The 17,006-nt window shown below is 32.4% G+C and overlaps 1 protein-coding gene across 1 annotated transcript; it reads left to right on the top strand.

Moving 5' to 3' along the window:
- The first annotated feature begins 5,286 nt into the window (after positions 1-5,286).
- msl-2 (male-specific lethal 2) lies at positions 5,287-16,905 on the top strand. Its single transcript, XM_085809134.1, has one exon. The coding sequence runs from the start codon at positions 5,633-5,635 to the stop codon at positions 6,620-6,622; it is 990 nt and encodes a 329-aa protein (XP_085665260.1). The 5' UTR covers positions 5,287-5,632; the 3' UTR covers positions 6,623-16,905.
- Positions 16,906-17,006: the final 101 nt, after the last annotated feature.

The raw sequence follows: 17,006 nt of genomic DNA, 5'->3' as shown, positions 1-17,006 counted from the left end.
TATATTTTATAATTTGAAGAGTAAAATATAATCATTAGTGAACAGTTTCAAAATAAAAATTTATGCAAATAGTTATAAACATAATCCATCGCGGGAAAATATAAACATTTCCTCTTCCATTGCAAAGCTTTGCTTCCTGGTAAGGCATATAAATGTTTTCATGTAGAATGACCAAAAGGGAACCTACCTCTTATTCAGCTCCTGTGTTAAACCCGTAACGGTTTCCCTTCTTGTCTCTTCAGCTAATGCTTACTTTTATTTAATTCCTTTTTCTTAATTGTGATGTGGAGGTATTTGCAATTAATTTGCAAAGGTACTCCGTAACCAAAATGCCTTGATCCGAAAGAGAACCGCACAGTCATCTAGTGATCACAGCATTTCTGGTCCCGTTTTTCTACTGTGCATTTTCCTTCCTTCTTATACTCAGTGATTACCACATTTATAATTAATAATCAAATTTCCTCAGACGATTTTCAGAACAAAAATTTGTTTTCACTTTGGAAAAAATGAAGATGGGCCCTAAATTTTAATTTTTAAGCGGTCAGCAAGATCCAAAGCCTACGAAAGGAATCCTCGAACTCTAAAAAAGGTTTAAAGAATCATTTTGTTAAGAAATGTACGGAATCGTCTCCACCGTTTATAAGCAGGGCTTCACTTACTGCCTAAGTTGGCAAGACCCAAGCCGGAGTCCCTAGATTTTGCGAGACACTAAATCAATATACTGTTCGTCATAATCCTATTTTCTGCTCAACTAGGTCAAACTACCCTCTTCCCCTGAGCCTCGAGCAATATATAGAGGTGAGACAGACTTATTGCTATGCAGTAAACGTCACTTCCGCAAACGGAATTTGAAGGCCGATGCTATTCGCACCACTGGTGCGATTAGCCGCTTAAGCTATTCGCACCAACATCAACCACGTATGCGCTTTGAGTTGTTAGATCCGTCAATTAAACTCCCCGAAAGGAACGGATTCTACGTACGTTTGGTGGTCGCGTGTGCTTAATGCATGATATAATTAAAGAAAATAAGAGTAGACAATCCAATTTAAATTACATTGAAGAGATCAACTCAGAGCTCGGAACACAGTTCGTGCTAGCGTCGCGTACCTTTGTCCGACGAGAAGTCTGAGTGAGTAAAGATGTCGCTTTGCTGCTCCGATTAAGGACTGGATTTTACACGTGGCGCCATCTCATGAATAGAAGTTGAAGTATCTGTCGGAACGCCACATACGCAAACTGTTGCAGTGATTTTTTTTTTTCTTTTAAAGGCGGGTTTCTACCTTGGCGTAGTTTATCAATTTTTAAGCGTTGGCGACTTTCAAAAGTTTAGAAAGGAAAATGGGTTCCTTTTCTTATAAAAAGAAGGAACACATTTCCTTTTATTAATGTATGTATAAAAAAGGGTAGATTTTTATGTTCGCAATGTTTATCCTTTTCATGAACGGTTTGAATAGTTTAAATGTCTGATTTGGGAGGGGGACAAAATCTTGTTTACATTTTTTGTACTTCTTAGAATACATTTAGCTTTAAAGATGTGTTTTGCATAATCAAGACTTTAATTCATTTCTCTTTGAAAAATTTCGTCCGATAAAAGATGCTAAAAATTAGACAGAGGATTTCTGAGTAGAAAATTTAGACATGAAATAAGTTAAAAGCGATTATATCAACTATTAAATGAATTATTCTGTATGCCTGCTTATTTTTTTTATGGAAATACTTGGCATTTTCAGGACACAAAAAGTGCTTCAAAGAACTTTGAAATATTTGTACAAACATATTAATCAATTAAATTGAAATAAATAACGGGATGTAATTTAAAAGACAGAAATAATTTAATGTAAGAGATTTAGATTTAAAAATTGGCACACACAAATGATTTATCAGATTTCATAAGGTTTTATTTCATAAAAAACTTTGATTTTGAAATATGGCATTAGAACCTACTATAAACCTTTGTGGATACTGAAAAGGTGATGAATATATAAGAATATTATCATTTTCAGTAAGTTTTCTTATTGAATAATAAATTCTGACAGTCCTATGCTATAAAAATAGGGTCTAAGTTTGCATAAAAATTCCTCTGTTAAATAAAAGAATTTAGGTAATTTCTGTAGCCTTTTTGTCAATACACTAAAGATTTTTTAACTAATTACTCGTCCTTGCTTGCAATTAGAACCATCATTAAATCCCTATTTTATCTAATAATTTCCTGAACATTATCATGTATATAGATTGACCTCGTCTTTGTAACTGATAATTATTACTTGCAAATTATTCTTTTGCTGGTGAACTATTAACAACATTCGCTCTCACTACCGCCTGTCTTAAGGCCCGTCCACACGAGGACGCTCCCGACGTAGTTGACGTAACTTTTTTGACGCCGGCGTAAATTCGCAGGACGCAGAAGACGTAAAACTGAGTACGCTCCTGTTCAGCTTTTTCGCCCGCGACGCGCGCGTATAGCCAATAGCCGACCTAGTTCTTATCACGTGTCATAATCAGAAAACCTTCTTGCTTACCCGTTTCAATATGGCGTCAGAGCCACTCAGAGATGAGTTTTTGCTTAGAAATATAACTGTATACAGCAATAAAATAATCAGCATTGTTCACGCCATCTTCAGATTTCTCAAACCGTACATATTGGTATACATTTAAAATTCTCATTAAAGGGAAAAACTGTATATTTATAAAGCAATGTTCCGACCAGTATATCCATATGCTTCACCTATTTATAACACCGTAATTAATAAGAACCTAAATAAATTACAGTTTCTACGAAATCAAAGTTTCTGCCTTGCAAAATTCTCCTTACTTATTATAAATATTGGCTATATCATGTGTAATAAAAGCTCTATAAATATCCCAATATTAAATATACCAAAAACTAACTTCAGCAATATAACAACTTCTAAAATAAAGCAGTTGACTGTGAAAGAGTATTCAATAAAATACTATTACGAAATTTTGGAGGAAAGTTACAACTTGTGTCATACAGCAATTATTTATTGAAGTTTAATTAAATTACCTTTGCAGCGACTTCTACATGTTACATTATTTTTCACAAGCACTGCTATGACAGATAGCCGAGTGGTCAGCGCGCTGCTATGGTGGCGGAGGAATGGAAAGGTGGCGAGTTTAATCCTCACCCGTAAACGGTATATAATTCAGTTAGCTTTTCTCATTTTGAAACGTGTTTCTTATATTTAATCGTGAATCATTATATTCTTATTTTACCTATTATTATTGTTTTCATTTCTTATTTTATTTATTATTATTATTATTGTTTTTAATTTAGTTTAAAAATGTGCAGTGCAAATAGAAATCCTTATGTAGTAATATATCTGCATCTCTTTATCATATATCATCTATAAATTCTCTCTTTATTTTTTACTTTATTGCATATTTTATCATGCACAAAATTTCTCATAAACTGTCCAAAGTTTGAACCTCATTCTAAATTAAAAAATAAATAAAAAGAAAAACAAAAGACCAAGGGAGAGCGAGTTAAAAAAATATGAAGTTGGTTTTATTATATGGTGGATGGTGTATGTAAAGAGAATTAAGTAATTTAATTCTCTTTATATACTGTATTCCAAACCAATTTTATAAATCCTAATTTTCATACGATATAGAATCTGCAAGTTTGTCAAACTGGTCGATACTCATGCCTGAAGGAATTAAAAAACAAGTAATATACCCCCCCCCCAAAAAAAAGTTAAGTCAATTCCTACTTAGGTCCACAAAGAAAAGTTTAAAAATACAAAAATAAATAAATAAATAAAAATACAAACAGAATTTTTTTAATTAAAAATTAAAAAAAAATTAATATGTGAAAAAGCTGTATTAACATCAAGTGTCATTCAGTACAAGTTTAAAAATTGTATTTGAACTTGAGTGGATGAATAAAAAGCATTTTATGTACTGAAAATTTGAACAAGATGTAGGGAGAGTGTGAGCTAATAGTAGGAATTTAATAATTCCGGATATTCCTTTCGCAAACAAGGCAGTAAAAAAAAAAAAAAAAAAAAAAAAAAATCTCTTTGAACAGGTCGCTCTAAATAAATCTTTCGGACTCATTCTTGCCATTTTTTGCGGTTTTGCCTCTGCTTAATAATTGTACATAATAGTAAAGTTTCAGATATAAAAAAAAAATCATCTGATTCGGACAACTTGCCGCAAACATACAGAAGAACAGCGAAGTAATAACATACGGCTCTGTTGACGCTATATTACAGCGTCATGTGATTTTTGCGCAAAATAATTCTATTGGTTAAACGCACTCTTCGCAAGCGTACTCGTTTGGACGCTTTTACGCTGGTAACGTAAAAGCGCATTCGTCAGCTACGTTTCGAGCGTACTCGTGTGGACGGGCCTTTACGGAAATCGGCGTAAAATGCTGGTACCTGGGCTGATTTTGCGCATGCGCGAAAGTAGGTGGTGTGAATAGCCTATTCGCACGGTCGGTGCGATTAGCCACTGCGGAATTTGAAGGGGTTTGCGGAATTTGAAGGGGTCTACTAGTCGTGTAGAGAGTAAGTAGAGTCGGTGTTGGTTTGACTCGCTCTCCTTACGCTGTCGATTGGAAAGAGAGTCCCGGCTAGTTTCCGGATATCGATCTTGACTGGTGTCCAGACTAGACTCCATGGTCATCGACAAAAAAAAAAAAAAAAAAATAAGAGTTGGTGACCCTGAAGAAACGCTTTGCCTTCTTCTGTCTTAATCGGACCATATGTAAGGGGAAAAATATTTTAATTTAGATTCCCTGATTTAGTTTTAAACCTGAAAGTAAATCAAAGAGGCAATTGTGAAAGAACTTAAACAAATTTTGCATCATATTGTTTATGTTAACGAAATAATGTTTCATAAAAGAAAATTTGTTTTCTTGTTTAGGAAAAGAAGATTCGAAATTAGCAGAAATCTTGATAAAATTACCACACATTCCTCACAAAGTGAAAAGAAACAGCAGAGCTGTCCGAAGAATGTAACGAGTGAAGCACTTGCCGTCTAGTTAGCCTTGACTTGCCTATGGTTAAAAAATGCGGTGGGCAATTTGAAGAATAATAATATAATTATTAATAGGAAAATGTTAAAGAGGGCAGTTTTAAAAATTATGTTATAAATTAAAAATCCGTCAGAACAGGTATGAAGTCAAGTATATTTTAAATACTTCTTTTTAATTTTTTTTTATTTTGTTTACGCTTTACTTTGTGCTTTTGCGACAAGACAGCCTAATAAAACAGTTTATTTACTTTGATTATTCTTTTATGAGTTTATTATTTGATTATTCCTTTCCGACAGATTACAACTTTTTCAAATTTGCATTAGCTGAATTATAATTTTATCTCGCTGAACTAAATAATATATTTTAGGAACTAGTTCTGAAAAACCGGTACCAGCCGGCCGAATCCACCTCTACCCATGAGTTTCTGAAAAACTTGCTTCCGTAAAGAACGAGTATGTTTGAACCTCCATATGTAAAATGCAGTACACCGGTCTGGCAACATTTGTGCTCTCAGTTTTCGGAGATATGTTAAATTAAACGGTTTCAATATTCGCATTGTAAAGCGTTTCAGTAAACACATTTTGCGAGACATATATTGTAACATATCTTATATTTCTCTTTAACACCATCATGACTGCACTGAGTCTGTACGTAAACACTTTTCGTATAGCGCTTGGAGTTAACCCAGATGATGTGAATTCTTGGTATCACATTTACGGATCACTGTCGTGTCTTCGTGAATCTCTGTTATGCTGTGTCTGTGGAAAACTAATGGTAATTCCTATGCGATCAAGCATGGCTCATTGCCAGCACAATGTCTGCAAATATTGCATAGGTGGTCAAATGAGGCTGCATCCACAGTGTGTTTGGTGTTTAGATTACAGGAAGTTTGAAGATAATGTACAGTTGAGAATTATTTTGCAGTGTTATAAAAAGATGTGCAGATACATATTGTCCAGAGGATTTTTCCGTACGTGGAATCACAGTGAAATGTCATCACCCAAGTTAAGTTTTATATCAATGGTTAGTGAAGGTGCTAAATTAGAGGATGACTATCACTATACAAGCATGGACTCTGACAGGATTTATGACAGCCAGTTAACTTTATTATCCGGTTTTGATCTTGGAAATATTGACGCTGTAAACGGGAAAAGAACTGTATATAGTATAAAACTGACTGACAGTGATTCTTCTAAGTTTATGATAAAGAAAACTACTTTTAAGGGGAATATTCAGGCAACTTATGTTGATTCCGATGAAAGTTCTGATACTTCAGGACAGGAGAGTGTAACTTTCATAGAAGAATGTCTGATGTCTCTGAAGAAAAGAAAAAGTTGTCGTTGTGGCTTAGCAACTCGAAATCCTGGAAAGTTGACATGTTGCGGTCAGAGATGTCCTTGTTACGTTGGAGGAAGAGCTTGTTTTAATTGTCGTTGCAGAGGCTGTAAGAATCCACAGAAACTACATGTATCTGCACCTTCTTTTCATACGATACATAACATTTGTCAGACTTCATTTGCAGAACCATATTTTTCTGATGGGAGTAAAATCTCTGGAGAAAGTACTGATAGTGATTATGAAAAAGGTAATTCTTGTGAACGTTATTCATGCTATAAATAACGTTTGAATTGTTACTTATTTTGCATGAATGACGTAAATTATCTTAAGTAGTTTTAAAATTTTAAACATATGCAGATTTTGATTATATACATAACTGCTCCTGGCTGAATAATAATTTATGAAAGAAGAAACTTTCTCTCCATCTGAAATATAAACACCCATGTAAACTCGTCCTCGAGTTCTCTTATTAATTAATAGTCTGATAGTTAATAAGAGTATTTAAGAAGCTGTAAAAGTTATGCATGTTTTTTCACATATTTTTATTATTTTTTAAACAGATTTCTGTAATGAATTAGATAATGTATCAAATGTCTCTGAGCAGCAGATCTGAATGAAAGAGGAGATAATGAATTTAATTAATGCTAATAATATGCAGCAGAGCTTTGTTAAATTTGGTTAATGCTTGTTTACACTTAGTAGAGACAATGTAACACAGTTATGGAGTTACCTCATTTGTGTGTTACCAAAAAACAGTTCATAATTTCTCATATACTTGTAATTGTATTAGATAAATTTAGGTTTTATATTACAATAGCATTTCTTGTTTTTATTGTGATTAATTAATACAAATTTGTATGAAGTTTCTGTGAATATTGGCTTCAGATTTTAATGGAAAATCAGTCTGATCTTTTGTGCGGTGGTTAGGAAAAGGTTATTATTGTAGATCAGTGGTCTTCAAACTTTGTCAGCTTATGGAACTTGTAGATTATAAGGTTTTTTTGGGGAATACCATCCCTCCTTTAGAAAAATATATCATAAAATAATATTTGACATAAATCAATATTTTATAGGTATTTTATGTAAAGACAGAGAAAAAGTACTGTATGTTTTATTAAAATATTTGGAAACATAGAATCAATGTAATTTACTCATTAATTAAATTAATTTACTCATTAACTCAAGCCCCAGGTGTCACTTACCCTTGCATTATATTTAGTGGCCCTGATGTACTTGAGTTTCAAAGATAACTATAAAAGTATGTTTATATTTTTTAGTTAATAAGCACCTATCAGCTAGTGTGAGTGCTTCATAATTTTATTTTCGGAGTTTTTATTTTGACTCGAAGAACACCTGGATTTCCTGGAATACAGTTTGAAGACCACTGCTATAGATTTCCTGTTCCTCAGTGGTCACCATTAAGTAATTTACTATTAATGGATGGTTAAAACTCTTTTGGCTACTTATTTCTTAGGCATATAAACTACTTTTTCCAGCCTCCTTGTTTAAAAGACTCCTTACATTTTTTAAGCAATAGGCAGGCTAGAAGATAATTAAATGAACTATAAAATTAGGCATCACCAATAGTACTGTTAGATCAAAGGCGTAGCTAGGGTTTTCAGCGCCCGGGGACAACTGAAGATTTTGCGCCCCTTTCTCTGTGCCAAGAACGGAAAAATTTCATAACATCAATTTGGCGCCCCCTGAATGCTGCGCCCGGGGACAGATGTCCCCCTTTGCCCCACCCAAGCTACGCCAATGTGTTAGATTTATCCCTTCTTGTATTGCAATCTTTCCTACAGGATATGTATTACAAGTAAAAACAAAAGACATGGACTTTTATATTAAATAATACAAATTTGTGCATGAATGCTAATGTAAAATGATTTTGTACAGTAATTAACTGCTGGCTGAAATCTAAGTTCATGTTAGATTTAGAATTATTTTTTTTATTTATTTCTTGCAAGTACAGTCAAAAGTCGTTAATTCGGACACCCATAATCGGACCTCAAAGCTAAAATCTTTCTGCACATTGACGCGTGCGCGCAAGACCTTTATGACTGCGCATATGCGTCTGCGCAAGCGTAGAACACGTTTTCGCGTGCGCGTTTAATGTATAACGGACGGTATAAGCTAAAATTATCTAATTATATATTTCAGTTAATGTTGATGATTGCATTGTTCCTTAATCTTCGAATTGGATCCGGCTTATTATTTTTTGCAGACTGTAAGAGCAATTTTATAAAAGTAAGCTTGAACTTTCGATTATGTCAAATAGAATTTCCGATGCTGGAGCTCCCAAAGGATCTACAAAATGAAAGTATGTTTCGATGTTTATCAAACAAAAAGTGGAATTGCTACAAAAAATGGATAAAGGCATATCCTTTGTTTATCTAACCGTTCCGAAATCTGTTTATCAATTTCACGCTGCTCTGCGCGGGGGGTGGAGACGTCGTGGCGCGCAATGAACTGGAAGTTGATCTGTCAGCACTATCGTTATCTTCAGGGCAGATGTTTTTATTTTATTCGGCTTATAATTCCTTACTAAATGTAGTATTTCATCTCGATGTACTCCGTCTTTGATATGATTTAAATCAAATTCCTCGTCATTATAAATATCACGAATACAAATCAAATAGTTTTCTGGTTGCAATTTTCTAATTTCGGCTATGCGTAATGTATGCTTTACGCATGCGCGTGTTGAAAGAAATGTTTATAAAGTAAACAAATAAATATTAAGCTTCTTTTTTGTAAATTTTGATACCCTTTAGATCATAACTGCTCATTATTTTATAAATTACGGTTTCATATTTTTAATTTTATAATTTTTGCATGCCATCTTACCAGATTTAAACTGATCTATAATACGGAAAAATCAATAATCCGGAATCGCCGAAGTCCCAATGAGTCTGGATTAAAGACTTTTGACTGTAGTCAGCATCTGCTTATGCTACTAATGCAATAATGTGCAGAATAACCTTTAATGATGAAAGTTCTATAGTGTCTTCAGAGTTCTTTTCATGGAAGCACTTCCGCAGAGAACCCGGTAAATGTAAACATCGCCAACTTTGGCGATAATAGTTCAAACCTGGTAACCCAGCGGATTTATCCTATTCCCTTGTTCAAAGTTTGCAACCATTCCTCTTGCGTTCACTTTGTTGAATTATCACTGTCGTTGTTCGCATTTGCAGACTTATATTATTATTCTCTTATTTATTATTATTTTTTCTGAATTTTTTAACAACGAATAGATAGAAATATTTTTGTATAATTAAGTAATGCTTTTATTTTTATTATTGATTATTGTCATCTAAAATTATGAGAATAAATCAATTTTTATGGCGTAAAATTTTAACAAGATAATATATTGTTAATGCTTTTCTAACAATAACCTTTCAAAGGATGGCAGGTGTGACATAAATAGATAATTAAATTGAAATAAAAGATATGATTGATTATCTAAGATGACAGAATAGTTTGATGTATCACCATGGTCATCAAAATTAGCAAACCACTGCTGGTGTAAGGAATGTATTGTTTTCTGTGTTAACTGGAATTTAAGACAATTTTTTTTCGTTTATCACGTTTAACCGGGTAATTTCAGTACATTAATACTAATTTATATTTTTTATTTTCATTATAAATGCTTATACATTGTGTTATGCATAATATATCGTTTTCTGTGCTAACTTGAATTTAATACAAATTTATTTTCGTATATCATGTTTAACCAGTTAGTTTTACATCTACATGCTTATTATCTGTGAATTTTTACTACCATATGCTTAATATATTGTTTTGTCTGCTAACTTGAATTCACATGCACTAAAAATCACGTTCACAAAATATCACATTTACGGCTCGGCTCATCGTCGATGAACTGAGAGCTTGGCGAGTAAAAATGCAACGGCCCCAATGGGTTCCTTCCCGAAGCGCCAATGGGTTCTCTGCGGATGAAAACCCCTTTTCATAATTACAGTGTTAGTTTTTTTATGTAAGATAATTAAATTTCTTTAATAACAAATTATTCTTATTTGTGGATACTTAACCTAGTAACTGATTATTGAAAAATGTATTTTAAAAGAAAGCTCTGTAACTAGAAACTGTTGAAAGAAATGGTTGTGAACAAAATGTTGAAAGTAAGAATTCCATGTGATAATGCAGTTTATATCGATTAGGTACTGTTAAATTTTTAAGAATAGACGTATGAATATATTTTTTTAATCATAGTAATTCTATGCTTAAAATTCAACTACACATCCCTGTTCTGGCATGCTGTGAACATTAATTCATATTAAAGTCATGATGGTAATCCAAAAGAGATTAAAGCAATTTAAATGTAGCAAATAATACTAAGTATATCTTACACTTCGAACGTTTTAGATTTGTAGTGATTATGTGGTGCGAGAGACTTCAGTGGTTTCGGTTGAGTAGTTACTTGCTCATGTCACCATCTTTTAGCACCATTGAGAAGTGTAGCAGTGCATGAGTTTTGCATGCCCTTGAATAGTAAGACCTTGGGATTTGATCTTGGGTCTAAATGTTCAAATCACTTCGGGGTCACCAAGGTAACGATCACATGATAGGAGAGACTTCTGGGGGGGGAGGAGTAATTACTTGCTCGTGTTGCCATTTATTAGCACCAATAAAAAGTGCAGCAGGGCACGAGTTTCAAATGCCCTTGATGATGGTAAAGATCTTGGGATTAGGTCCTGGGTCTGTTTAATGCGAGTTGAATTCTCTGTCACTAGTGCAAAAGTGCTCACATGCGCTAGGTTCAAGAATTCTAACTCTTTCAAATTTGTGAGCGTTGAGTTGCTCACAAGATTACAGATTTAATATTTGGGGTTAGATCTTTTATATCAAAATTTTTATTTATTACTGAAACATGATTTACAATTTTAATAAACTGTATCTACTTACAGCAAGATTTTGGGTGGAAGTGCAGAACCGCCCACTTATTTGGCGCTTTTTACAAGAGTAAGATGAATTGGATTTTTGTCAATTTCCTTTGACTTTTTAAGTAACGATACATCAATGTGTACGTGGGAAGTCAATGGATTGTGCAATTCTCTGATTTTTTTTAGTTTTTTTAAGTGAAAATAGGTTGATGTGTACATGGATACCGAGTTTGTGCAATTCTTAAAAATGCGCCAAGCAATGGGTGATTTTCCATTTTCCTTAGATTTTGTATAAGCAAGGCTAATTTATATGTGGATATTGTTACAATTAAGGATGTATACATATATTATATGTACTAATGTAATAAGTGTCTTTTGGGTTTTTATTCACTTATGCATCTTTTCTATTTGTGGAGTAATTTGTAATGCTCATATATCTATCTACATTTGAATATTAACTACTTGATGTGATAAAATTTTTCAGTTTTTCTCGGTAAGTAATCAAAGAAATATTAGAATTGTTTAATATGCTGTCTTACAAAGAAAGCTAAGAACATATAATTTGCATTGTATATATAGAAATCGGAGAAGATGTTAAATAAAATAATAACTTTAATTTCTAATATCCCCTTCAGTCTTCAATTTAGTTTGGTTATTTTCCTTTCTATCCCCAAAATAGTAATGTACTTATAATTGGGGCTCGGAACTAAAATTCCAATAAAAATGCCCTTACCGGGAGGGGGGAATGCCTTTAAGTAAAATTCCTGTAAAAGTAAACAATAATAATAATATAAAAGGCACAATTGACAATGGATTAAAACCCAAACAATTACACATACCTATTATTTTATTTTTCCTCCGAATTTTCAACTTTACCAATTGTATTACAATTACTCTGAATTATTGTGTCTTGATATTTTCGAAAGTGAAACATCTTTTGTTGTCAGTGTGTAAGTTTTAGTATTGTAAGAAGCTTCTCTTGACATCTACTTCAAATATTGGAGCATACATGAAAAAAACTGCAGTACGTATCATTAACTTTTCTTCACAACAGAGTTTGGAAGCCATAGTTTTTAGTTGAAATAGTGCTGAATATAGCAAATGTAGTGTTTGAAACTCTGCCTTTGGCCTTGTTTAAAACATTGCCTAATTTATCTGTGTGCATTAAATTCTTTTAAAAAACAGCTAATTTATTGCACCGGCAAGTTCCATATTTCACTCTTGTAAGGATTTAATAGCTGGAATTGGATCTGATGTATGCAAGATTTCTTTCTATGTTGTCTGTTGAGAAAACATTCTGTACAGTTTGCATCAAAGCAGTTCACAGTCTGAAAATTTTTACTGTAGTATATATATTGTAACATTGAACTATATTTCCCAACTTGTCATAACTTCAGTGGCTAAGGTAGATTAGGAAATTATGATTGAAAACACTGTATATGATATGGTGCTTTTAAGAAAATTTTGTTTATGTTAGATACAGGTTTGTTAATGATGGGGTAATTTGCTCAGATTTCTTCCATGAGACATATGAGCAAGACAAGTCATATGAACTAGCTTGGAATAAAATCCCTTTATTGATTTTCCTGCTTTTAACTTTATATGGTGCAGCATCACTTAAAAAAGCAACATGGCATTGTGTTCAATGCAATTTAGCCATAAAATGTTTAGTGATTTTTCAAACAACTGATAAATTGCAGAGTGTTCAACTTTTACGACTTCATCGACATTAAGTAGACATATCTTACCAGCTAAATCTGAATCCAGAGTACCTATTATCTATCACATTGCACACATGATGACCATCAGCATAATTCATTTTTTATCAATTGAAATATATTTTTTCCTTTTTTACGGTATCTGTAATTTTCTCCTTTGTTTCCAAAAATAATCATGAATATAATTTTTTCACAGCATAAATTTGTCAGTTATCATTTAGCCTGTATATTTTTCTAAAAATTGTCAAAATCCTGCTTTATTCAGTTTCTTTAGAGGGATGTCTATGGACACGAAAGCCTCATGTATTTCTTTATAAAATGATTTCTTTGATAATACTGCTAAATAACTCGCACCAGGAAAAGTTGAATTGCCTGGCTGGTTTTTCTTTGCTAGTTCAGCTGCTCATTTATGCTTATCTCACTTCATATGCTGTATGATGGTAAATCTTTTTTTTGTTGAATCTTTTCCTTCACATAGTTTACAAAATAAAATAATTCCATCTGTCAAAAACACATTTTCTCTAAACTCAAAAACAATCTTGCATAAATGGTGAAGAAGCTTTTATTTTGGGCATCATCCAAATACAGAATTACTTTCCTTCCCAGTTTGTGAATAATGGTTTTCACTGTACTTCCCAGCCAAAAATTTCTGCCAGAAAAGTTTTGGTGAAGTCTTGAGCCAGCATTGCTGAGAAGTGGTACTGACTTGATATCCCCCTTTTCCATTTCAAACAGCAAAGAAGCTGTCATTATCTGATTCCGTGAAGTGAACCTTATAGTCCGTTGGTGATAGAAAGGCATTTGATTCATGATTTCATGATTCCATTCTGAAAATATAGTAAAAGATAACATACTTCTGTTATCACATCCATGAAAACTAACGGTGGCTTCCATATTTGGCACTGTTTGCCTGTTTTTGTGTCAAGTCATAGTCTGAAATTAATTATACTATTACTGTTAATACCTAAAGCCTGACTATTGTTATAATTCTAAAAGGTAACTTAAGTCTTTTAAAAAACAAGTGGCCCAAAAATTTTTAAAGCAAAATTTAAGTTTTTAAAATAATTGTTCTTGATTGCTTCAGGGAAGTTAAAGAAGCATATTTAAAAAACATTTCTTCATGCTGTCATCATTCATAGGGGGGGGGGAATACTTTAAAAGAAATAATATCACAGTTATTCTTTCATAATTAAATCTGAAATTATAGAAACACTGATTAATAAGATTCATTAAAAAACATACACTATACATCTGGTATTGATAGACCTAACGTGATCATTGTTAGATAAAACAAGTGTAATTCTGAGAATTGTAAATGTTTAAAACCTAAGAAAATCAGAATTTCTTCTTTCTATGTGTGAGAAAATTAACATAACAAAATTCAGCTGTGAAAGCTTTCCAATGTTTTAAACTGTTGTGAAATCATAATCTGGAAAAGTGTAACGTAATATTGATAACAATTGCATATTATTTTGCAGTGATTATCGGCAACAAATCATAGATAATTTGAAATTGACATACATTTTGTAATCATAAATGGCATTTAATAAAAATTCACACTTTTATATTATCGCTATTCACAAGAATTCTGTATCCTTGAAAGAAAAGTGCTTTGAATTTTCCATTGTAAATTAATTTTTGATACTCTGACTTAACATTTGAAATGGAGTATTTCTCTCTAAGCAAGCAGTTTCATTCCAAAGCATGCCCTATGTTACATATTATAAATTCAAGACCATTTTTCCTTAACTATGGCAGAAAAATTATTTGTTGCTTCAGCTTTCATTATTATTGTTTTTAACTCAAAATACATGAAAGGAGTAGCATAACTGCTTGTGTTAAAATAGATGCAATGTTAATTCAATATTTTAACATGAAATAAGTAAAATTATGTGTCTGATCTTATTAGTATTTTTTATTGGGATTGTCTATTAAAAAAAATCTGTAAGGTCTTTCTGTATAAAGAACAAAAAACAGAAATTGAGATGCATGTTAAAATATAATTTAAGGTACAGTACAAAGTCTGTAATCTGGATGTCCATTATGCGGACCTCACAGCCACGAACTTTACGCATGCGTGTAAAGAATGCGCATACATTACACGCACAATTCCGGATTACAGACTGTACTGTATAACAAATACAGTACAAAGTCTTTAATCTGGACTCATCACTACTTCGACGATTCCGAATTAGGGTTTTTTCCGAATTATAGATCATCAATTTAAATCTGGTAAGATGGCATGAAGAAATTATAAAATTAAAAATATGAAACCGTAATTTATGAAATAAAGAGCAATTATGATCTAAAGGGTATCAAAATTTACAAAAAAAAAAAACTTAACCCATTAACTGCCAAATTTTTATTTCATCAATTTTTATTTTATTTCTGTTAGTTTACATCTAAATAATAAGAAAAACGTGTTTTTCTTTTTTCTCATAAATGCATCAATTTTTTTTCAGAAATTTTAAATTTAAGTCCGATCCCCAAATGGGGATCATGGTTGATACTATCTACTTTTAATGCCAGTGTTCAAAACAGTCTGCGTGTAATCCAACATTACATTTTCCACATTGTTTTCTTGCATTTGTTTTGCACACTGCACATTTTCTTTTACCATTTTCAGTCCGTTCATTATAATGATTACCAGAAGTTCTGATAACAATAGGAAAACGATTAATTGATGCTTTAGTGAAAGAATTCCTTCCACCCTTTTTTGCATCCGAGAGTTCTGAAGATAAAGCAAGATATCTTCTAGCAACCATCCTCCTAAAATCTAGCAATGGAATTTTATCATTTGAAATACAATACAGTGCGTGGGCATTAACCAGTGTTACGTCGATGGCATTATTAAGCAAAAAAAAAAAAAAAAAAAAATACCATTTCCCCCCCTTATTCTGTATTTTTGAACATTCCAATCCATCTTGTCTACTCCATGTATTTGTTATATTCTGATATCAGTTTGGGTTGTGGTACTTGAATATCTTTCTTCTCTGTTCTACTCCATCGCTTCACCTCTGATATTGGTTCGATAGTTTCATGATTAGACAGAAACCTTACACAACTGTTGTCATTCCACATGACAGCTAAAATTTCATTACGGGAATCAAATCTGGACTCATATGCCCCGCGTTCTTTTTTCCTTATCTCTTTGTCTGTTGCAGTAGGGCATTTGTTCATTCTGTTGAATCGAACAGTTCCTGTTGCTCTAACGTCAATGTCCTGCATATGTTTCATCAGGGAAAATTAAACAGTAGTGCTAGTTCTTATGAATTTGAGTGAACTATAATCCACCTGACTTTTAAAGGATTTCATATTCTCGAAGTGGAAAATCTTCTCTTGGGTCTGCTCTTGACAGCTCCTTTTTAAGTAGAATTTTATATGATGCATTTGAACTATTTCATTCGTCAATATTTATAATGTTATAGCTTTTGCTTTGTATTACATGATGTTTAAAAGTGTACAAATAAATTTGTGAAAATAAATATAGTCCGTTACTTTAGATGTGGTGCTTCAAGATCATTTTCCCCCTTTTGGCATACCTCATAACCATGATAATGATAGTTATGAAAAATGGTTCAATCCCTTAATTTAAGATTATAAATGGGGAGGGCATTATGGCCTTAAAGTGTCTATTTTAAAATAAGACTTAAGTAATTGTGCAATAGGCACTCATGTAGCATATCCATTCTTTATAAAGTAATTCAGTGGATGTAATCATTGTCTGTATGTATAATATCTTTCAGATATGATGAATGAATTCTGTTTTTGATTGCAATATCTGCCACCATTTGTTTTTTTATTATTTGTAATTTTATTTTAAAATGTAATTTTTTGTAACAGTATGCAAATCACTCATTTATTTTATATCGAAATCTTCTGTATTTCTGAAAATAGGAGAAAATGTATTATTCCTGTATGTGTATAAACTTTGACATTTTTCTTATCTCTTGTTTTATTTTATTTAATTACACAAATAAAACAGATGCCACATAAAAATATCATTCATGCTACAAAGGTACACCATCATTTGGATATTTTGTTACA

The sequence above is a fragment of the Stegodyphus dumicola genome, chromosome X2, assembly GCF_044657685.1.
Source record: "Stegodyphus dumicola isolate Sdum_Otavi_A_Nest chromosome X2, ASM4465768v1".
Taxonomy (NCBI): domain Eukaryota; kingdom Metazoa; phylum Arthropoda; class Arachnida; order Araneae; family Eresidae; genus Stegodyphus; species Stegodyphus dumicola.
The sequence above is the reverse complement of the archived record's forward strand: the minus strand, read 5'-3'. Positions and strand labels throughout refer to the sequence as shown.

What these genes read in the sequence shown, in the direction of transcription:
- msl-2 (XM_085809134.1), top strand. Translation starts at nt 5,633, where the DNA reads ATGACTGCACTGAGTCTGTACGTAAACACTTTTCGTATAGCGCTTGGA.